The 24779-nt window shown below is 44.9% G+C and overlaps 1 protein-coding gene across 1 annotated transcript in view; it reads right to left on the reverse strand.

The window, feature by feature from the left end:
- Positions 1-4873: 4873 nt before the first annotated feature.
- Positions 4874-24779, reverse strand: part of spag1a (sperm associated antigen 1a) — a 37640-nt gene continuing 17734 nt past the window's right edge. Inside the window, exons 4-8 of the mRNA XM_065018075.1 lie at positions 24501-24637; positions 12619-12760; positions 11498-11624; positions 7975-8136; positions 4874-6351 (exon numbers count right to left, since the gene is read on the reverse strand). Of these exons, the coding sequence (XP_064874147.1) occupies positions 6346-6351; positions 7975-8136; positions 11498-11624; positions 12619-12760; positions 24501-24637 (574 nt within the window). The 3' untranslated portion in view covers positions 4874-6345. The remainder of the gene's footprint in view (positions 6352-7974; positions 8137-11497; positions 11625-12618; positions 12761-24500; positions 24638-24779) is intronic.

A 24779-nucleotide genomic window follows, 5' to 3' on the forward strand; every position in this document is an offset into this window, starting at 1 on the left:
GATGTAGTTGTTGAATGACTGGTGTGATGTAGTTGTTGGTTGACTGGTGTGATGTAGTTGTTGGATGACTGGTGTGATGTAGTTGTTGAATGACTGGTGTGATGTAGTTGTTGAATGACTGGTGTGATGTAGTTGTTGGATGACTGGTGTGATGTAGTTGTTGAGTGGCTTCACTGCAAGTATATTGTATGTTTTAAATATGTTTAAAAAATGTATCAAGTCAAGAGATGCTAACCATCCCCCTCATCATTGTGTTGAACAAGTCAAGAGATGCTAACCATCCCCCTCATCATTGTGTTGAACAAGTCAAGAGATGCTAACCATCCCCCTCATCATTGTGTTGAACAAGTCAAGAGATGCTAACCATCCCCTCATCATTGTGTTGAACAAGTCAAGAGATGCTAACCATCCCCTCATCATTGTGTTGAACAAGTCAAGAGATGCTAACCATCCCCTCATCATTGTGTTGAACAAGTCAAGAGATGCTAACCATCCCCCTCATCATTGTGTTGAACAAGTCAAGAGATGCTAACCATCCCCCTCATCATTGTGTTGAACAAGTCAAGAGATGCTAACCATCCCCCTCATCATTGTGTTGAACAAGTCAAGAGATGCTAACCATCCCCCTCATCATTGTGTTGAACAAGTCAAGAGATGCTAACCATCCCCCTCATCATTGTGTTGAACAAGTCAAGAGATGCTAACCATCCCCCTCATCATTGTGTTGAACAAGTCAAGAGATGCTGATGGACACACCAACTTGGTGACCACCTAGCCTACCAAAGACAGAACAGCTTAATGGACACACCAACCTGGTAACCACCTAGCCTACCAAAGACAGAACAGCTTAATGGACACACCAACCTGGTAACCACCTAGCCTACCAAAGACAGAACAGCTTAATGGACACACCAACCTGGTAACCACCTAGCCTACCAAAGACAGAACACTTTAATGGACACACCAACCTGGTAACCACCTAGCCTACCAAAGACAGAACAGCTTAATGGACACACCAACCTGGTAACCACCTAGCCTACCAAAGACAGAACAGCTTAATGGACACACCAACCTGGTAACCACCTAGCCTACCAAAGACAGAACAGCTTAATGGACACACCAACCTGGTAACCACCTAGCCTACCAAAGACAGAACACTTTAATGGACACACCAACCTGGTAACCACCTAGCCTACCAAAGACAGAACAGCTTAATGGACACACCAACCTGGTAACCACCTAGCCTACCAAAGACAGAACAGCTTAATGGACACACCAACCTGGTAACCACCTAGCCTACCAAAGACAGAACAGCTTAATGGACACACCAACCTGGTAACCACCTAGCCTACCAAAGACAGAACAGCTTAATGGACACACCAACCTGGTAACCACCTAGCCTACCAAAGACAGAACAGCTTAATGGACACACCAACCTGGTAACCACCTAGCCTACCAAAGACAGAACAGCTTAATGGACACACCAACCTGGTAACCACCTAGCCTACCAAAGACAGAACAGCTTAATGGACACACCAACCTGGTAACCACCTAGCCTACCAAAGACAGAACACTTTAATGGACACACCAACCTGGTAACCACCTAGCCTACCAAAGACAGAACAGCTTAATGGACACACCAACCTGGTAACCACCTAGCCTACCAAAGACAGAACAGCTTAATGGACACACCAACCTGGTAACCACCTAGCCTACCAAAGACAGAACACTTTAATGGACACACCAACCTGGTAACCACCTAGCCTACCAAAGACAGAACACTTTAATGGACACACCAACCTGGTAACCACCTAGTCTACCAAAGACAGAACACTTTAATGGACACACCAACCTGGTGACCACCTAGCCTACCAAAGACAGAACAGTTCTCAGGCTACTGTGGGTGAACCCTCCTCACTCCTAAGGACCCTTGATGAGGTGTGTAGTGTCTCTCTGAGGTGTGTACTGTTCCCTTTCACTTTTACACTGTATGTCACAAAGGTTCAGTCAAGTGGTTCAACGTCAAGAATGGATATAGTTTCATCAACAGGAATGAGACAAGGGAAGACGTCTTCTTTGACGTCTTAGTACATGTTAAATGAAACAGTTCCGTTAGGATCGAATCTACGTTCATGTACCTGCAATACCTCAGAATGCATGGATGTATGTTCTAAACTAAAAGTTGACCCCTAAACTGTTCATGTATCTGCTGTTGTGGTGCTGCTCAACTCTCAGTCTGGATTGATAACATGCCATAAGCTGCAGTTTGCCCCGTTTGTTTCCACCCCCCTTTTCCCACTTCCTGTGATTCTGTATGATACTTTAATGACTAGTGTCTAACTTGTAGAGAGTGATTGGAGCTTATGGTATTTGTATATTTGTTTTCTAATTTGCTTCATAATTGGTATGTAAATGCATATTTCACAAAAATAAACCCATGAGTGTAAGTTGTTAGCCTGGTCCCAGATCTGTGGTCTCCTTCTATAGCCTGGTTCCAGATCTGTTCTCCTTCTATAGCCTGGTCCCAGATCTGTGGTCTCCTTCTATAGCCTGGTCCCAGATCTGGTTGTCTCTTTCTATAGCCTGGTCCCAGATCTGTAGTCTCCTTTTGTAGCCTGGTCCCAGATCTGTAGTCTCCTTTTGTAGCCTGGTCCCAGATCTGTTTGTGCTCAAACCAAACTGTTTGGCATGACAGCTCAAACAGACTGGCACTCAGGCTAATACTTTGTTGTTGCACATACAAAATGGATTTGTCATCGGGACAACTAAAATACTGAGAGTCATCAAGTAAGTTGCTTCATATCATCAGTCCTACAGTTGGACTGTAACTTTTAAAAAATTACATTTTTTTTTAAAAAGTCAGTAACTGACTGCATGAAGTCAACTCTAGACATCTTTCAGAATGAACACATGGTATACAGTACAAAGCAGAAGTGTTTAATCATGAACAACCACCTCAGAGGGGTCTATGTTCTAAATAGACCAATCTGTGGTGAAAGCAGAACATTCACAATATATTCAACACACGCAGCTTGTTATTAATCAGTTTCAGACACTAACTGAAATACCTCTAACTCAACAGATAACTATCTGAAGGGGGTTGACCTCTAACTATCTGAAGGGGGTTGACCTCTAACTCAACAGATAACTATCTGAAGGGGGTTGACCTCTAACTCAACAGATAACTATCTGAAGGGGGTTGACCTCTAACTATCTGAAGGGGGTTGACCTCTAACTCAACAGATAACTATCTGAAGGGGGTTGATCTCTAACTATCTGAAGGGGGTTGACCTCTAACTCAACAGATAACTATCTGAAGGGGGTTGATCTCTAACTATCTGAAGGGGGTTGACCTCTAACTCAACAGATAACTATCTGAAGGGGGTTGACCTCTAACTCAACAGATAACTATCTGAAGGGGGTTGACCTCTAACTATCTGAAGGGTGTTGACCTCTAACTCAACAGATAACTATCTGAAGGGGGTTGACCTCTAACTATCTGAAGGGGGTTGATCTCTAACTCAACAGATAACTATCTGAAGGGGGTTGACCTCTAACTCAACAGATAACGATCTGAAGGGGGTTGATCTCTAACTCAACAGATAACTATCTGAAGGGGGTTGACCTCTAACTATCTGAAGGGGGTTGATCTCTAACTATCTGAAGGGGGTTGACCTCTAACTCAACAGATAACTATCTGAAGGGGGTTGACCTCTAACTCAACAGATAACTATCTGAAGGGGTTGACCTCTAACTCAACAGATAACTATCTGAAGGGGGTTGATCTCTAACTATCTGAAGGGGGTTGATCTCTAACTCAACAGATAACTATCTGAAGGGGGTTGATCTCTAACTATCTGAAGGGGGTTGACCTCTAACTCAACAGATAACTATCTGAAGGGGGTTGACCTCTAACTCAACAGATAACTATCTGAAGGGGGTTGACCTCTAACTCAACAGATAACTATCTGAAGGGGGTTGATCTCTAACTCAACAGATAACTATCTGAAGGGGGTTGACCTCTAACTATCTGAAGGGGGTTGACCTCTAACTCAACAGATAACTATCTGAAGGGGGTTGACCTCTAACTATCTGAAGGGGGTTGATCTCTAACTCAACAGATAACTATCTGAAGGGGGTTGACCTCTAACTCAACAGATAACTATCTGAAGGGGGTTGATCTCTAACTATCTGAAGGGGGTTGACCTCTAACTCAACAGATAACTATCTGAAGGGGGTTGACCTCTAACTCAACAGATAACTATCTGAAGGGGGTTGACCTCTAACTATCTGAAGGGTGTTGACCTCTAACTCAACAGATAACTATCTGAAGGGGGTTGACCTCTAACTATCTGAAGGGGGTTGATCTCTAACTCAACAGATAACTATCTGAAGGGGGTTGACCTCTAACTCAACAGATAACTATCTGAAGGGGGTTGACCTCTAACTCAACAGATAACTATCTGAAGGGGGTTGATCTCTAACTCAACAGATAACTATCTGAAGGGGGTTGACCTCTAACTATCTGAAGGGGGTTGATCTCTAACTATCTGAAGGGGGTTGACCTCTAACTCAACAGATAACTATCTGAAGGGGGTTGACCTCTAACTCAACAGATAACTATCTGAAGGGGGTTGACCTCTAACTCAACAGATAACTATCTGAAGGGGGTTGATCTCTAACTATCTGAAGGGGGTTGATCTCTAACTCAACAGATAACTATCTGAAGGGGGTTGATCTCTAACTATCTGAAGGGGGTTGACCTCTAACTCAACAGATAACTATCTGAAGGGGGTTGACCTCTAACTCAACAGATAACTATCTGAAGGGGGTTGACCTCTAACTCAACAGATAACTATCTGAAGGGGGTTGATCTCTAACTCAACAGATAACTATCTGAAGGGGGTTGACCTCTAACTATCTGAAGGGGGTTGACCTCTAACTCAACAGATAACTATCTGAAGGGGGTTGACCTCTAACTATCTGAAGGGGGTTGATCTCTAACTCAACAGATAACTATCTGAAGGGGGTTGACCTCTAACTCAACAGATAACTATCTGAAGGGGGTTTGGGGATTTTATAAAGCAGTAGAGCAACATCTGAAAACTAGCAGATCAGTGTTTGACTACTATACACATTTACCTAGCTCTGGTCCAGGCCATTACAATTCCTCTAACGCCATGGACCAGAGCTAACATTTACCATACAATCATGGTCATGTTCAAGACTGAACCTGAGATTAAAAGCATACAGTACATGATATACACAGTTGTCCATCTTTCATTATGCATTAATTAGCCAACAGTGCCCTTTAAAGGTTGAAAAGGTACATGCATGACTGTCAATACAGTGGCAACATATTTTTTGGTTTCCTCATGTAAAATACTCTGCAGTGTATCAAAGCAGCAGTTCATTACATATATACAAGGATGTTATTTCTCTGAGGTTCAGATTACACTTCCCAAATATATGGTTCAACTTGAATCTCAATAAGGCACACCACATCTCTCCCACATTGTGTTCCAGTGTGCTTCTAGAGCTTCTGTCGATCGCTTCTCCAATCTGTAATACCGCCGGTCTGCATAATCTGCTGTTAGTGGGAAGAAATCAAATACTTCTGCAAAACTAGTCACTCCTAGATTTTAAGATTTTGGGTGTGAGTCCCAAATGGCACCCCTATCCCCTATATAGTGCACTACATTTGATTATAGACCTATGAGCCCTGGTCAAACATAGTGCACTTTATAGAGAGTAGGGCATCATTTGTGACGCACCCTTTTCTCTACAGTGTGTTGCTGTAGGGGGTCTGAGCATGCTGAGGTAAAGAATGCACTAACTGCAAGTCTCTCTGGATAAGAGCATCTGCTAAATGACACACTACTGTAAGTCTCTCTGGATAAGAGAGTCTGCTAAATGACACACTACTGTAAGTCTCTCTGGATAAGAGAGTCTGCTAAATGACACACTACTGTAAGTCTCTCTGGATAAGAGAGTCTGCTAAATGACACACTACTGTAAGTCTCTCTGGATAAGAGAGTCTGCTAAATGACAAATGTAAATGTAAGAAGCTTCATTGCATCTAAAGTATCTTTAGAGTCTCCAGAATGGAAATGAAGGATGCAGCTGCCTGCTGGGAATTATTGAACAACGCCGTCGTCGACGCAATGCTTTAATGATGCTCTTTGAAGGCAGATGGAGTCAGAGCCCAACATCCAGCATAGTTCACCTTAGTTCATGTCAACTCTGTGAGGGATGATGAGGCCTGAACAGCCTTCCCAGGTCTCCGTCAGTCCCTCTCTTCATCAGCCTCCTATACAGTCTCCTGTGGCAGTCTCATTTCTGACATCAAACCTGTGTTGGAATAAAGAGTTCAGTCACATCTCTGCCATCAAACCCGAGTTGGAATAAAGAGTTCAGTCACATCTCTGACATCAAACCTGAGGTGGAATAAAGAGTTCAGTCTGATCTCTGCCATCAAACCTGAGGTGGAATAAAGAGTTCAGTCTGATCTCTGCCATCAAACCTGAGGTGGAATAAAGAGTTGGGTACTTACCCTTGGTGTGTGTTGGGGACCTACCCTGGGTGTGTGTTGGGGACCTACCCTTGGTGTGTGTTGGGGACCTACCCCTGGTGTGTGTTGGGAACCTACCCTTGGTGTGTGTTGGGGACCTACCCTTGGTGTGTGTTGGGGACCTACCCTTGGTGTGTGTTGGTAACCTACCCTTGGTGTGTGTTGGGGACCTACCCTGGGTGTGTGTTGGGGACCTACCCTTGGTGTGTGTTGGGTACCTACCCTTGGTGTGTGTTGGGGACCTACCCCTGGTGTGTGTTGGGGACCTACCCTTGGTGTGTGTTGGGGACCTACCCTTGGTGTGTGTTGGGGACCTACCCTTGGTGTGTGTTGGGGACCTACCCTGGGTGTGTGTTGGGGACCTACCCTGGGTGTGTGTTGAGAACCTACCCTTGGTGTGTGTTGGGGACTGTTGAGGAAATTATAGTTGAAATGGTTAATTATGTATACATTTAAATTAGAACAATTTATTTTAATACTATTGTGTTATGGTATGAAATGTATGGGTTCTTGGTTAAGCTGTTACTGAAAATGTAAGTAAAACAAATTAATTGTCTGTACCTTGCAGGTTTAAGGGAGGGGGATGGCATATATCTTTTCAGACAGATAAGAATGTTTGTTTGATGTTCCATTAGTGGAGAAAAGTATATCTTTTAGACAGATTGGAATGTTGTTTTATGAGGGGAGTAGAAGAAGATTTCCAGACCTGAAGACACTGCGCTATTGTGGGGATCGGAGAGAGTGTGTGAAACTGATGACGTCATTGTATGTTCTCTCTTTAAAATCAAATGTTCTTTGTATTTTGGGTCAGTACTCATCAAGAATAAATGCTGAACTTGTTTTTAAGACTGGTCTCTTGCTATTTCATGCAAAATGATAAACTTACAACTTATTATGAAATAGATAAGAGTGTGAATTTGGTTTTGGCTACAAAACATATAGGAATTTAGAATTTCTCTAACAGGGACCTACCCTTGGTGTGTGTTGGGGACCTACCCTGGGTATGTGTTGAGAACCTACCCTTGGTATGTGTTGGGACCTACCCTGGGTGTGTGTTGGGGACCTACCCTGGGTATGTGTTGAGAACCTACCCTTGGTATGTGTTGGGAACCTACCCTGGGTGTGTGTTGGGTACCTACCCTGGGTGTGTATTGGGTACCTACCCTTGGTGTGTGTTGGGTACCTACCCTTGGTGTGTGTTGGGGACCTACCCTTGGTGTGTGTTGGGGACCTACCCTGGGTGTGTGTTGGGAACCTACCCTTGATGTGTGTTGGGGACCTACCCTGGGTGTGTGTTGAGAACCTACCCTTGGTGTGTGTTGGGAACCTACCCTTGGTGTGTGTTGGGGACCTACCCTGGGTGTGTGTTGGGTACCTACCCTGGGTGTGTGTTGAGAACCTACCCTGGGTGTGTGTTGGGTATCTACCCTGGGTGTGAGTTGGGCTCCGTCCATGAGGCTCTGTCTGAGCAGCCCTGTCACAGTCTCCAGCTCCTGTTCAGCCTCGTGGACGTTGGGGTCCAGCTGTAACACTTCCTGGAGGTCACTGCTGGAAGACAGGTAGTCCTGGGAAGGGAGGGAGAGGAGGCGAAGAGAGTGGGGTAGAGGAAAAGAGAGTGAGGATGAAGAAAGGGTGAGAGTGTGTGGAGAAAGAGTGAGAGAAGGAGGGTAGGTAGAATGTCAAAAAGTGGTTAAAAATCAGTGGTATTTGGTATTTTATTAGGATCTCCATTAGACTTTGCGACAGCAGCAACTACTCGTCCCGGGATCCACACAAAACACAACATATATTACAGAACATTAATAGACAAGAACAGAACTACATACATTTTTTTAAAACAGCACACATATCCTACATATCAATACACACAAACTATCTAGGTCCAATAGGGGAGAGGCGTTGTGCCGTGAGGTGTTGCTTTATTAGTTTTGTTAAACCAGGTTTGCAGTTCATTTGAGCAATATGAGATGGAAGGAAGTTCCATGCAATAATGGCTCTCTATAATACTGTACGCTTTCTTAAATTTGTTCTGGAGCTGCGTGTAAGTTGACTACGAAAACCATTTGGTATTTTCAACACATTCATGTTTCTTATAAAAAGAATAGGTGATGCAGTCAGTCTGAGATACGCCCTGGCAGCAGTGTAGCAGTCTCAACTCTTAGAGACACTGGGATACATAGTATTAATATCAGCCCTCTGATTACAGTCAGTCTCCCCTCAACTCTTAGAGACACTGGGATACATAGTATTAATATCAGCCCTCTGATTACAGTCAGTCTCTCCTCAACTCTTAGAGACACTGGGATACATAGTATTAATATCAGCCCTCTGATTACAGTCAGTCTCCCCTCAACTCTTAGCCAAGAGACACTGGGATGCATAGTATTAATATCAGCCCTCTGATTACAGTCAGTCTCCCCTCAACTCTTAGCCAAGAGACACTGGGATGCATAGTATTAATATCAGCCCTCTGATTACAGTCAGTCTCCCCTCAACTCTTAGCCAAGAGACACTGGGATGCATAGTATTAATATCAGCCCTCTGATTACAATGAAGAGCAAGACGTGCCGCTCTGTTCTGGGCCAGCTGCAGCTTAACTAGGCCTTCCTCTGCAGCACTGGACCACATGACTGGAAAAGAATAATAAAAACATGTTGCATGTCTTCTATCCTCAAGGGCGATAGTGTCCATTGGTTTTCCTTGTTCTTCACACAAAAACATGGGCACAAAACAATTTTTACCAAGTTTATAACAGAAAAATCTGCAACGTGAAAAAGGCTTTTTTTAATATTTTTTTTTTTTACATATAAACAAAAACCGACTATTTTCACAAGTGGGTGCGGTTACATGTGGAATGCCTGTCATTTTCCAAATGCAACAGTTCCTGTCTCTTCAAAATAGAGGTTCATCCTTCTAACTTCATTCTATTAATCTACTATCTATTAAGACATCTATTAATACCTATTAAGTCATATATTAATGCCAGTGGTGTAAAGTACTTTAGTAAAAATACTTTAAAGGACTATTTAAGTAGTGTTTTGGGCGTATCTGTAAAGTACTACTTATTGTAAGTAGATATTTTGGAGTATCATTACCTGACTTTACTATTTATATTCATTATAACTTTGAATTTTTACTCACTAAACAAATACTGCGTTTGTAAACTATGTTGGAGAGTTGGAGTGTCTGTACGTACACTACCGTTCAAAGGTTTGGGGTCACTTAGAAAAGTCCTTGTTTTTTAAAGAAAATCACCTTTTTTGTCCATTAAAATAACATCAAAATGATCAGAAATACAGTGTAGACATTGTTAATGTTGTAAACGACTATTGTGGCTGGAAACGGCTGATTTTTTAAATGGAATATCTACGTAGGCGCACAGAGGCCCATTATCAGAAACTATCACTCCTGTGTTCCAATGACACGTTGTGTTAGCTAATACAAGTTTATCATTTTAAAAGGCTAATTGATCATTAGAAAACCCTTTTGTAATTATGTTAGCACAAAGAGGCTGATTAAAGAGGCCTTCTGTAGACTAGTTGAGTATTTGGAGCATCGGCATTTGTTGGTTCGATTACAGGCTCAAATTGGCCAGAAACAAAGAACTTTCATCTGAAACTCATCAGTCTATTCTTGTTCTGAGAAATGAAGGCTATTCCATGAGAGAATTTGCCAAGAAACTGAAGATCTCGTACAACGCTGTGTACTACTCCCTTCACAGAACAAACTGGCTCTAACCAGAATATAAAGAGTAGTGGGAGGCCCCAGTGCACAACTGAGCAAGAGGACAAGTATATTAGAGTGTCTAGTTTGAGAAACAGATGCCTCACAAGTCCTCAACTGGCAGGTTCATTAAATAGTACCCGCAAAACACCAGTCTCAACGTCAACAGTGAAGAGGCCGCTCAGCCCAGTCAAAACTGTTCGCTGCTCTGGCCCCCCAATGGTGGAACAAACTCCCTCACGACGCCAGGACAGCGGAGTCAATCACCACCTTCCGGAGACACCTGAAACCCCACCTCTTTAAGGAATACCTAGGATAGGATAAAGTAATCCTTCTCACCCCCCCCCCTTAAAAGACCTAGATGCACTATTGTAAAGTGGCTGTTCCACTGGATGTCATAAGGTGAAAGCACCAATTTGTAAGTCGCTCTGGATAAGAGCGTCTGCTAAATGACTTAAATGTAAATGTTAAATGCAACTCCAGGATACTGGCCTTCTAGGCAGAGTTGCAAAGAAAAAGACATATCACAGAATGGCAAATAAAAATAAAAGATTAAGATGGGCAAAAGAACACAGACACTGGACAGAGGAACTCTGCCTTGAAGGCCAGCATCCCGGAGTCGCCTCTTCACTGTTGACGTTGAGACTGGTGGGGGGGTTCTGATCAATTTGCTAACCAGCTAACCATTTACAGTAATAGATGAATAAATAGCTATTAATTGGTGACTTAATAGATAGTAGATGAGGTTAGAAGGGTGGACTCCTATTTTGAAGGGACAGGAAGTATCGGTTGTGCATTTGGCCAATAAAATGCATTCCACATGTAACCCCACCCACGCCAGGACAGCGGAGTCAATCACCACCTTCCGGAGACACCTGAAACCCCACCTCTTTAAGGAATACCTAGGATAGGATAAAGTAATCCCTCTCACCCCCCCCCCTTAAAAGATTTAGATGCACTACTGTTCCACTGGATGTCATAAGGTGAATGCACCAATTTGTAAGTCGCTCTGGATAAGAGCGTCTGCTAAATGACTTAAATGTAAATGAAATGTAATGTTAATTGTTTTTGGTTTATCTGCTGAGTTAACAAAAAACAAGCCGTTTTTCTGTTTTTGGAAAACACAGTGTTCATTGGTTTTCCTTGTTCTTCACACAAAAACATGCGTTGAACCAACTAGGACTTTGAATAATAGATAACCACCTGTAAGCCTTTAAACGCCAGCGCCCGTCTATAGAAGGCCTTCTTATTGGTTGGTTCCAGCTTGAGGGCGGAGTCACAGTCCTGTCTGGCCTCTTCAAAACAACCCAGTCTCAGATAACAGATGGCTCTGGGGGTGAAGGGTAGGAGTTAAGGCCTGACAGTGGGCTTGAAAGTGGTCATGTATCATGGCAATTTTTGTGTACAGTACTACACTGATAAAGAACTGTGCTTACAATCATATAAAAATCAATCAAATAAATGCCACTCGCACTTGACTTCCCCCTACTAGCGTGGATATTACTGAGGAAAAATGGACTTCCCCCTACTAGCATGGACATTACTGAGGAAAAATGGACTTCCCCCTACTAGCATGGACATTACTGAGGAAAAATGGAATTCCCCCTACTAGCGTGGACATTACTGAGGAAAAATGGACTTGACTGAGATATGTGGTTATGATTAATTCACTAGCTGTAAGTGGCTCTGGAGATCTATCTGCTGAATAACTCAAATGTAAATCTTGTCTATAAGCACTTCCTATTATCTACTGTAAGTATTAACTTAGGTTTGATCTGAAGGATTAGGGGTCACCTGTTGCTAAAGCAGGAACACTTGTCAGGTTAAGGTTAGTATGCTATGAGGATTAGGGTTAGTATGCTAACAGGATTAGGGTTTTTATGCTAACAGGGTTAGGGTTAGTATGCTAGCAGGGTTAGGGTTAGTATGCTAGCAGGGTTAGGGTTAGTATGCTAACAGGGTTAGGGTTAGTATGCTAGCAGGATTAGGGTTAGTATGCTAGCAGGGTTAGGGTTAGTATGCTAGCAGGGTTAGGGTTAGTATGCTAGCAGGGTTAGGGTTAGGGTTAGTATGCTAACAGGGTTAGGGTTAGTATGCTAGCAGGGTTAGGGTTAGTATGCTAGCAGGGTTAGGGTTAGTATGCTAACAGGATTAGGGTTAGTATGCTAACAGGGTTAGGGTTAGTATGCTAGCAGGGTTAGGGTTAGTATTCTAGCAGGGTTAGGGTTAGTATGCTAGCAGGGTTAGGGTTAGTATGCTAACAGGGTTAGGGTTAGTATGCTAGCAGGATTAGGATTAGTATGCTTAGCAGGGTTAGGGGTCACCTGTTGGTAAAGCAGGAACACTCGTCAGGTTTGATCTTAAGGCATTCACTGTACTTTTCTAGACCGTCATGGAACTGGCTTTTCCTCACATGCTCATTTCCTTCTGTTTTGAGAGAGGCAAAGCGAGCCTCTGCTTTTTTGGCTGCGGAGAGAGAGAGAAGCAGTTATCAGTAGTGATGCAAGAGGAAATCTGCAGACTCAGAGCAATATGATTTGTTTTTCTAACTAATTAAACTACTTCTAGCTGACTGTAAATATATATTTTTTTAAACTTTCCTACAATGACTTCTAATGTCAAATGAGCAAAAGCTGACTGGTTGAGCCTCTGTTGAGTTTAACAGAGCTGTGACTGGATGAACTACGTCTAATCCACAGCACACCATTCTGGTCAACTCAACAGATATGACATTTCATATTCAGCACACTGGGTAGTCTGGGTAGAGAAGTCTGATTAAGGTGCTCCCTTAAGGAGTGCTGGTGTCTCACATGACAGACCCTGTTTTATTCATCTGTATCTATTTCTGAATAATCTGCATGGACAATCTCTTTCTGCCAGTCTGACTCTGGACAGTGGGTAAAAACTAACGGTCGGTCTGTGGTGAGATAATCAACAGAATGTTGTCATGCTGAAGCCTGAAGGAAGCCAGCAGCAGCCAGGCAACCAGACCCTGTTTGTTCCATGACTACCACACTGTGACTGGCTGACCTGTGGGTATCAGGTTACACTCTACATAACTACCACACTGTGACAGGCTGACCTGTGGGTATCAGGTTACACTCTACATAACTACCACAGTGTGACTGGCTGACCCGTGGGTATCAGGTTACACTCTACATAACTACCACACTGTGACTGGCTGACCTGTGGGTATCAGGTTACACTCTACATAACTACCACACTGTGACTGGCTGACCTGTGGGTATCAGGTTACACTCTACATAACTACCACACTGTGACTGGCTGACCCGTGGGTATCAGGTTACACTCTACATAACTACCACACTGTGACTGGCTGACCTGTGGGTATCAGGTTACACTCTACATAACTACCACACTGTGACTGGCTGACCTGTGGGTATCAGGTTACACTCTACATAACTACCACACTGTGACTGGCTGACCCGTGGGTATCAGGTTACACTCTACATAACTACCACACTGTGACTGGCTGACCCGTGGGTATCAGGTTACACTCTACATAACTACCACACTGTGACTGGCTGACCTGTGGGTATCAGGTTACACTCTACATAACTACCACACTGTGACAGGCTGACCTGTGGGTATCAGGTTACACTCTACATAACTACCACACTGTGACTGGCTGACCTGTGGGTAACAGGTTACACTCTACATAACTACCACACTGTGACAGGCTGACCTGTGGGTATCAGGTTACACTCTACATAACTACCACACTGTGACTGGCTGACCCGTGGGTATCAGGTTACACTCTACATAACTACCACACTGTGACTGGCTGACCTGTGGGTATCAGGTTACACTCTACATAACTACCACACTGTGACAGGCTGACCTGTGGGTATCAGGTTACACTCTACATAACTACCACACTGTGACAGGCTGACCTGTGGGTATCAGGTTACACTCTACATAACTACCACACTGTGACTGGCTGACCTGTGGGTATCAGGTTACACTCTACATAACTACCACACTGTGACAGGCTGACCTGTGGGTATCAGGTTACACTCTACATAACTACCACACTGTGACTGGCTGACCTGTGGGTATCAGGTTACACTCTACATAACTACCACACTGTGACTGGCTGACCTGTGGGTATCAGGTTACACTCTACATAACTACCACACTGTGACAGGCTGACCTGTGGGTATCAGGTTACACTCTACATAACTACCACACTGTGACTGGCTGACCCGTGGGTATCAGGTTACACTCTACATAACTACCACACTGTGACAGGCTGACCTGTGGGTATCAGGTTACACTCTACATAACTACCACACTGTGACTGGCTGACCTGTGGGTATCAGGTTACACTCTACATAACTACCACACTGTGACTGGCTGACCCGTGGGTATCAGGTTACACTCTACATAACTACCACACTGTGACTGGCTGACCTGTGGGTATCAGGTTACACTCTACATAACTACCACACTGTTTTATTTTTTTTATTTCACCTTTATTTAACCAGGTAGGCTAGTTGAGAACAAGTTCTCATTTGCAACTGCGACCTGGCCAAGATAAAGCATAGCAGTGTGAACAGACAACACAGAGTTACACATGGAGTAAACAATTAACAAGTCAATAACACAGTAGAAAAAATATGGGCAGTCTATATACAATGTGTGCAAAAGGCATGAGGAGGTAGGCGAATAATACAATTTTGCAGATTAACACTGGAGTGATAAATGATCAGATGGTCATGTACAGGTAGAGATATTGGTGTGCAAAAGAGCAGAAAAGTAAATAAAAAATTAAAAAAAACAGTATAAAAACAGTATGGGAATGAGGTAGGTGAAAATGGGTGGGCTATTTACCAATAGACTATGTACAGCTGCAGCGATCGGTTAGCTGCTCGGATAGCTGATGTTTGAAGTTGGTGAGGGAGATAAAAGTCTCCAACTTCAGCGATTTTTGCAGTTCGTTCCAGTCACAGGCAGCAGAGTGCCAAATGAGGTGTTGGCTTTAGGGATGATCAGTGAGATACACCTGCTGGAGCGCGTGCTACGGATGGGTGTTGCCATCGTGACCAGTGAACTGAGATCAGGCGGAGCTTTACCTAGCATGGACTTGTAGATGACCTGGAGCCAGTGGGTCTGGCGACGAATATGTAGCGTGGGCCAGCCGACTAGAGCATATAAGTCGCAGTGGTGGGTGGTATAAGGTGCTTTGGTGACAAAACGGATGGCACTGTGATAGACTGCATCCAGTTTGCTGAGTAGAGTGTTGGAAGCCATTTTGTAGATGACATCGCCGAAGTCGAGGATCGGTAGGATAGTCAGTTTTACTAGGGTAAGCTTGGCGGCGTGGGTGAAGGAGGCTTTGTTGCGGAATAGAAAGCCGACTCTTGATTTGATTTTCGATTGGAGATGTTTGATGTGAGTCTGGAAGGAGAGTTTGCAGTCTAGCCAGACACCTAGGTACTTATAGATGTCCACATATTCAAGGTCGGAACCATCCAGGGTGGTGATGCTAGTCGGGCATGCGGGTGCAGGCAGCGATCGGTTGAAAAGCATGCATTTGGTTTTACTTGCGTTTAAGAGCAGTTGGAGGCCACGGAAGGAGTGCTGTATGGCATTGAAGCTCGTTTGGAGGTTAGATAGCACAGTGTCCAATGACGGGCCGAAAGTATATAGAATGGTGTCGTCTGCGTAGAGGTGGATCAGGGAATCGCCCGCAGCAAGAGCAACATCATTGATATATACAGAGAAAAGAGTCGGCCCGAGAATTGAACCCTGTGGCACCCCCATAGAGACTGCCAGAGGACCGGACAGCATGCCCTCCGATTTGACACACTGAACTCTGTCTGCAAAGTAATTGGTGAACCAGGCAAGGCAGTCATCCGAGAAACCGAGGCTATTGAGTCTGCCGATAAGAATATGGTGATTGACAGAGTCGAAAGCCTTGGCGAGGTCGATGAAGACGGCTGCACAGTACTGTCTTTTATCGATGGCGGTTATGATATCGTTTAGTACCTTGAGCGTGGCTGAGGTGCACCCGTGACCGGCTCGGAAACCAGATTGCACAGCGGAGAAGGTACGGTGGGATTCGAGATGATCAGTGACCTGTTTGTTGACTTGGCTTTCGAAGACCTTAGATAGGCAGGGCAGGATGGATATAGGTCTATAGCAGTTTGGGTCCAGGGTGTCTCCCTTTGAAGAGGGGGATGACTGCGGCAGCTTTCAATCCTTGGGGATCTCAGACGATATGAAAGAGAGGTTGAACAGGCTGGTAATAGGGGTTGCGACAATGGCGGCAGATAGTTTCAGAAATAGAGGGTCCAGATTGTCAAGCCCAGCTGATTTGTACGGGTCTAGGTTTTGCAGCTCTTTCAGAACATCTGCTATCTGGATTTGGGTAAAGGAGAACCTGGAGAGGCTTGGGCGAGGAGCTGCGGGGGGGGCGGAGCTGTTGGCCGAGGTTGGAGTAGCCAGGCGGAAGGCATGGCCAGCCGTTGAGAAGTGCTTATTGAAGCTTTCGATAATCGTGGATTTATCGGTGGAGACCGTGTTACCTAGCCTCAGTGCAGTGGGCAGCTGGGAGGAGGTACTCTTGTTCTCCATGGACTTCACAGTGTCCCAGAACTTTTTGGAGTTGGAGCTACAGGATGCAAACTTCTGCCTGAAGAAGTGGCCTTAGCTTTCCTGACTGACTGCGTGTATTGGTTCCTGACTTCCCTGAACAGTTGCATATCACGGGGGCTATTCGATGCTATTGCAGTCCGCCACAGGATGTTTTTGTGCTGGTTGAGGGCAGTCATGTCTGGAGTGAACCAAGGGCTGTATCTGTTCTTGGTTCTGCATTTTTTTAACGGAGCATGCTTATCTAAAATGGTGAGGAAGTTACTTTTAAAGAATGACCAGGCATCCTCAACTGACGGGATGAGGTCAATGTCCTTCCAGGATACCCGGGCCAGGTCGATTAGAAAGGCCTGCTCACAGAAGTGTTTTAGGGAGCGTTTGACAGTGATGAGGGGTGGTCGTTTGACTGCGGCTCCGTGGCGGATACAGGCAATGAGGCAGTGATCGCTGAGATCCTGGTTGAAGACAGCGGAGGTGTATTTGGAGGGCCAGTTGGTCAGGATGACGTCTATGAGGGTGCCCTTGTTTACAGAGTTAGGGTTGTACCTGGTGGGTTCCTTGATGATTTGAGTGAGATTGAGGGCATCTAGCTTACATTGTAGGACTGCCGGGGTGTTAAGCATATCCCAGTTTAGGTCACCTAACAGAACAAACTCTGAAGCTAGATGGGGGGCGATCAATTCACAAATGGTGTCCAGGGCACAGCTGGGAGCTGAGGGTGGTCGGTAGCAGGCGGCAACAGTGAGAGACTTATTTCTGGAAAGGGTAATTTTCAAAATTAGTAGTTCGAACTGTTTGGGTATGGACCTGGAAAGTATGACATTACTTTGCAGGCTATCTCTGCAGTAGACTGCAACTCCGCCCCCTTTGGCAGTTCTATCTTGACGGAAGATGTTATAGTTGGGTGTGGAAATCTCTGAATTTTTGGTGGCCTTCCTGAGCCAGGATTCAGACACGGCAAGGACATCAGGGTTAGCAGAGTGTGCTAAAGCAGTGAGTAAAACAAACTTGGGGAGGAGGCTTCTGATGTTGACATGCATAAAACCAAGGCTTTTTCAATCACAGAAGTCAACAAATGAGGGTACCTGGGGACATGCAGGGCCTGGGTTTACCTCCACATCACCCGCAGAACAGAGAAGGAGTAGTATGAGGGTGCGGCTAAAGGCTATCAAAACTGGTCGCCTAGAGCGTTGGGGGCAGAGGATAAGAGGAGCAGGTTTCTGGGCATGGTAGAATATATTCAGGGCATAATGCGCAGACAAGGGTATGGTGGGGTGCGGGTACAGCGGAGGTAGGCCCAGGCACTGGGTGATGATGAGAGAGGTTGTATCTCTGGACATGCTGGTTGTAATGGGTGAGGTCACCGCATGTGTGGGAGGTGGGACAAAGGAGGTAACAGGGGTATGCAGAGTGGGTCTAGGGGCTCCATTGTGAACTAAAACAATGATAACAGTATACAAGGCATATTGACATCTGAGAGAGACATACAGCGAGGCATACAGTAATCACAGGTGTTGAATTTGGAAAGCTAGCTAAAAACAGTAGGCGAGGCTAATCCGCTAGCACAACAAACAGCAGGTAAAATGGCGTTGACTAGGCAACGGGGCCGACAGGTAAGACAAACAAGCAGAAAGGAGTACCGTGATTAATGGACAGTCCAGCGTGCGTCAGCTATGTAGCCAAGAGATCAGTGTCCAGGGGGCAGCGGTGGATGGGCAGGGAGGCTGGGCTGGCGAGTGTTATCCAGGTTTTTAAAAAACTAACAATGACTAAATAGCTTGTAGCTAGTTAGCGTCTGGAGGTTCTTGAGTGTGTCATAAAAATAAAAATAAGAGTAAAAGTAATAGCGATTCCGTATCACATTGGGTGAGGCAGGTTTCCGGAAGGTATAAACAAATTAAAAATCAAAAAGAGATAGAAAGTAATGGGGTCAGAGAGTGATTGGGACGTGGTGGTTCAGACGGTTAGCAGGCCTGTGCTAACAAGCTAACAGTTCGTAGGCCCGAGCTAGACAAGGTAGCAGTTAGCGGACCGGAGCTTGACAAGCTAGCCGTTAGCAGGCCGAATTAGCAAGCAGGGAGATAGCGAGGGCTAGAGAGTTAACCTTTGGGGGACGTCGCGATGGGGTGAGTCTGTTTATTCCTCTTCATGCGGTGAGCTGGAGATACAGCGATTCAGAAAGCTCGCGGGCCTTGGCCAGCAGATGGATCTTTGGCGATGTCGCAGCGGAAAAGCCTGTTGAAACCCCCTCGGACGATTATGTCGGCGGACCAGTCGTGATGGATCGGCGGGGCTCCGAGTCGGCAGTAGAGGGTCCAGGCCAATTGGCAAAATAGGTATTGTTGGACCTCTTCGGCTAGTCGGGAGATGGGCTTAGCTCGAGGCTAGCTCCAGGCTAACTGGTGCTTGCTCTGGGACAGAGACGTTAGCCAGGAGTAGCCACTCGGATTGCAGCTAGCTAGTTGCGATGATCCAGTGTAAAGGTTCAGAGCTTGCGGTAGGAATCCGGAGATGTGGTAGAGAAAAAGCAGTCTGATATGCTTTGGGTAGATGTCGCGCTGGTGTCCTAGTTAGCGTTGAAGACCGCTAGCAGTGGCTAGCTACTAGCTAGTAGCTAGTTAGCTGGCTAGCTTCTGATGAGGGTTCCGATTCTAAAGTATAGATAAAGCAGATCCGTACCACATTGGGTGATGCGGGTTGCAGGAGAGTATATTCAGCCTGTAGTTGGAAAGTGAGATTAAAATATGTACGAAATATATACAGAAAAAAAACGAGGAAAAACTATATTTACACTATACAGGACGGGACAAGACAAAACACACGTCCGACTGCTACGCCATCTTGGAACACAGACTGTGACTGGCTGACCTGTGGGTATCAGGTTACACTCTACATAACTACCACTCTGACTGGCTGACCTGTGGGTATCAGGTTAAACTCTACATAACTACCACACTGTGACTGGCTGACCCGTGGGTATCAGGTTACACTCTAGCGAGTGTAAAAACAAAACGGTGCTGTTTAGAAGCCTCTTGGTCCTAGACTTGGTGCTCCGGTACCGCTTGCCATACGGTAGTGGAGAGAACAGTCTATGACAAGGGTGGCTGGAATCTTTGACCATTTTTGGGGTCTTCCTCTGACACCGACCTAGTATAGAGCTCCTGGTTGGGAGGAAGCTTGGCCCCAGTGACTCACTACCCTCTGTAGCGGTGATGCAACCAGTCAGCATGCTGTTGATGGTGCAGCTGTATAATATTTTGAGGATCTGGGGACCCGTGACAAATATTTTCAGTCTACTGAGGGGGTATAGACATTGTTGTGCCCTCTTTACAACTGTCTTGGTGTGTTTGGACCATGATAGTTTGTTGGTGATGTGGACACCAGGGAACTTGAAGATCTCAACCCGCTCCACTACAGCCCTGCCGATGAATGGGGGTGTGTCCAGCCCTCCTTTTCCTATAGTCCACGATCAGCTCCTTTGTCTTGCTCGGGTTGAGGGAGAAGTTGTTGTCCTAGCACCACACTGCCAGTTCTCTCCCTATAGGCTGTCTCATCGTTGTCAGTGATCAGGCCTACCACCATTATGTCATAAGCAAATTTAATGATGCTGTTGGAGTCATGCTTGGCCATGCAGTCATGAGTGAACAGGGAGTACAGCAGAGGACTAAGCATGCACCCCTGAGGGGCCCCCGTGTTGTGGATCAGCGTGGCAGATGTGTTGTTGCCTACCCTTACCACCTGGGGGCGGCCCGTCAGGAAGTCCAGGATCCAATTGCAGAGGGAGGTGTTTAGTCCCAGTGTCCTTAGTTTAGTGATGAGCATTGGGGGCTCTATGGTGTTGAACACTGAGCTGTAATCAATGAACAGTAATACAGTAATGTACCTTTTGTCCAAGTGGGAAAGGGCAGTGTGGAGTGCAATTGAGTTTGCGCCATCTGTGGATCTGTTTGGGCGGTATGCGAATTGGAGTGGGTCTAGAGTTTCAGGCATGATGGTGATGATGTGAGCCATGACCAGCCTTTCAAAGCATTTCATGGCTACCGACCTGAGTGCTATGTGGCGGTGGTCATTTAGACAGGCTGTATTGACGCTTTTGCCTGTTTGATCGTTTGTCTGAGGGAATAGCGGGATTTCTTATAAGTGGCTTGCTCCTTGAAAGCGGAAGCTCTAGCCTTTATCTCAGTGAGGATGTTTCCTGTGATCCATGGCTTCTGGTTGGGATATGTACGTACAGTCACTGTGGGGATGACGTCCTCAATGCACTTATTGATGAAGCCGTTGGCTGTGGTGGTATACTCTTCAATTCCATTGGATGAATCCCGGAACATTTTCCAGTCTGTGCTAGCAAAACAGTCCGGTTGCATAGCATTCGCTTCATCTGACTACTTCCGAGTCACTGGTACTTCCTGCTTTAGTTTTGGCTTGTAAACAGTAATCAGGAGGATAGAATTATGGTCAGATTTGCCAAATGGAGGGCGATGGAGAGCTTTGTACACGTCTCTGTGTGGAGTAAAGGTGGTCTAGAGTTTCTTTTCCTCTGGTTGTACATTTAACATGCTGGTAGAAAGGAGGTAAAACTGATTTAAGTTTGCCTGCATTAAAGTCCCTGGCCACTAGGAGCACTGCTTCTGGATGAACATTTCCTTGTTTGCTCCCGAGTGGCAATGCATCTCAATGTAAGAGGTGTCACTACAGTTCCTGGTTCGAATCCAGGCTGTTTTACATCCGGCCGCAATTGGGAGTCCCGAAGTGCGGCGCACAATTGGCCCAGCGTCGTCTGGGTTTGGCCGGGGTAGGCCGACATTGTAAATAAGAATGTGTTCTTTACTGACTTGCCTAGTTATATAAAGGTTAAATAAAATAAAATAACAAATAATTATGTATGACTTTATACAGTTGGTTGAGTGCAGTCTTAGTGCCAGCATCGGTTTGTGGTGGTAAATAGGCATCAATGAAAAATATAGATGAGAACTCTCTTGGTAGATCGTGTGGTCTACAGCTTATCATGAGGTACTTTACCTCAGGCAAGCACCACCCCTCGTCTTACCAGAGGTTGCTGTTCTGTCTTGCCAATGCACGGAAAGCCAACTGTATATTATCTGTGTCGTCGTGAAACATAAGATATTACAGTTGTTAATGTCTCTGTTGGTAGGATAGTCTCGAACGGAGCTCATCCAGTTTATTCTCCAGTGATTGCACATTGGCAGGTAGAACGGATGGTAGAGGCGGGTTACCCACTCGCCGACGAATTCTCACAAGGCACCCAGATCTGTGCCCCCTTTATCAATTCAATTCAAGGGGCCTTGGCTCGGGAAACACATCTTTACATTGCAAAAGCAAGTGAAATGGATAATAAACAAAAGTGAAATAAACAATAAAAGGTGTACAGTAAGTATAACCTTTACAAAAGTTCCCAAAATAATAAAGACGTTTCAAATGTCATATTACGTCTAAATACAGTGTTGCAACGATGTGCAAATAGTTAAAGTACAAAAGGGAAAATAAATAAACATAAATATGGGTTGAATTTACAATGGTGTTTGTTCTTCACTGGTTGCCCTTTTCTTGTGGCAGCAGGTTACAAATCTTGCTGCTGTGATGGCACACTGTGGTATTTCACCCAGTAGATATGTGAGTTTATCAAAAAAATTAAAATATTTGTGGGTCTGTGTAATCTGAGGGAAATATGTGTCTTTACATTTGGCAGAAGGTTCCGAAGTGCAGCTCAGTTTCCACCTCATTTTGTGGGCAGTGTTGCACATCATAGCCTGTCTTCTCTTCAGAACCAGGTCTGCCTATGGTGGCCTTTCTCAATAGCAAGGCTATGCTCACTGAGTCTGTACATAGTCAAAGCTTTCCTTAATTTTGGGTCAGTCACTGTGCTCAGGTATTCTGCCACTGTGTACTCTCTGTTTAGGGCCAAATAGCATTCTAGTTTGCTCAGTTGTTTTGTAAATTCTTTCCAAGTAATTATCTTTTCGTGTCCTCATGATTTGGTTGGGTCTTGTTATGTTGCTGTCCTGGGGCTCTGTGGGGTGTGTTTGTGTTTGTGATCAGAGCCCCAGGACCAGCTTGATTAGGGGACTCTTCTCCAGGTTCATCTCTTTGTAGGTGATGGCTCTGTTATGGAAAGTCAGGGAATCGGATCTCCGTCTCCTCTTCATGTGAATGACGGGGATTTGGGCCTGGTCCGGGAGCAACAGTATATCCTTCGGGTCAGACTCCTTAAAGAAAAAATCTTTGTCCAGTTTGAGGTCAGTAATTGCTGTTCTGATATCCAGAAGCTCTTTTCGGTCAGAAACATTATGTACAAAATAAGTTCAAAACAACAACCATAAAAACACAAAATAGCACAATTGGTTAGGAGCCTGTAAAACGGCAGCCGTCCCCTCCAGTGCCATTGTCACTGTGACTGGCAGACCTGTGGGTATTAGGTTACACTCTACATAATTCATTGATTCCCCTTGAGACACCTCATCAGGAATACTTCTACCATTCACTCAGATTCCCTGTTACACACTTATATGTTATATGTTGCAGCTATTAGATCAAGAACACAACTTCAGCACTTGGATGGATTTGGTCAACTTCGCATGTTTCATTGTGATGAGTAATCCTTTCCTCAGACCTGAAGACTTGTGTATTGCCTAGGCTTTAGCTCAGTGGACTAAAGCTGTCTTGAATTGCATGGACAACCCAGGTTCAATACCCGGTCTTTCATTCCAGTTCTCTGCTGCCAATGACAGGAACGAACTGCAAAAATCTCTGAAGCTGGAGACTCATATCTCCCTCACTGGCTTTAAGCACCAGCTGTCAGAGCAGCTCATAGATCACTGCACCTGTACATAGCTCATCTGTAAATAACCCATCCAACTACCTCATCCCCATACTGTATTTATTTATTTATTTATCTTGCTCCTTTGCACCCCAGTATCTCTACTTGCACATTTATCTTCTGCCGATCTACCATTCCAGTGTTTTAATTGCTATATTGTAATTACTTCGCCACCATGGCCTATTTATTGCCTTAACTCCCTTATCTTACCTCATTTGCACTCACTGTATATAGAGACTTTTTGTTTTCTTTTGTTCTACTGTATTATTGACTGTTTTGTTTATTCCATGTGCAACTCTGTGTTGTTGTATGTGTCGATTTGCTTTGCTTTATCTTGGCCAGGTCGCAGTTGCAAATGAGAACTTGTTGTCAACTAGCCTACCTGGTTAAATAAAGGTGAAATAAAATAAATAAAACATTTTTTTAAATTAGATCACGATGAAACATGTTCAAACTATTTGATATCTGCTAGGTCTGAACTAGTGGGTAGCCTAGTGGTTAGAGTGTTGGCCTAGTAACCGAAAGGTTGCAAGTTCATATCCCTGAGGTACAAATCTGTCGTTCTGCCCCTGAACAGGCAGTTAACCCACTGTTCCTAGGCCGTCATTGAACATAAGGCTTTGTTCTTAAATAAAGGTTAAAAAAATATCTGGTCATTTCACGGTACGGCTAGCCAGTAACCAGGATGAGATGTGGCTAGCCAGTAACCAGGAAGTGATGTGGCTATCCAGTAAACAGGAAGTGACCTCTGACCTTCTCTAGCCTGGACCAGCTCAGCGCTGGGGTCTTTCTGCCTGTGGTGCTGCTGAGCTGACAGTGGGACTAGAGGGATCTCCGGAAGCTTCTGTCTCCAGTCAGGGCCGTCCTGCTCAATAAGCTGCTTGGTGATCCTGGAGGAAAACACACTCAGGTCACACAGTTCACATCCTAAAATAAACCCTGACACCATATTGACAACTGCAAGTTCATTTTCACATCAGAATTTCACTGCAGGGGAAGCTCCACTGTCATGGTTGTATGGCCATACACAAT

The sequence above is a fragment of the Oncorhynchus nerka genome, linkage group LG4 (assembly GCF_034236695.1).
Source record: "Oncorhynchus nerka isolate Pitt River linkage group LG4, Oner_Uvic_2.0, whole genome shotgun sequence".
Classification (NCBI taxonomy): Eukaryota; Metazoa; Chordata; class Actinopteri; order Salmoniformes; family Salmonidae; genus Oncorhynchus; species Oncorhynchus nerka.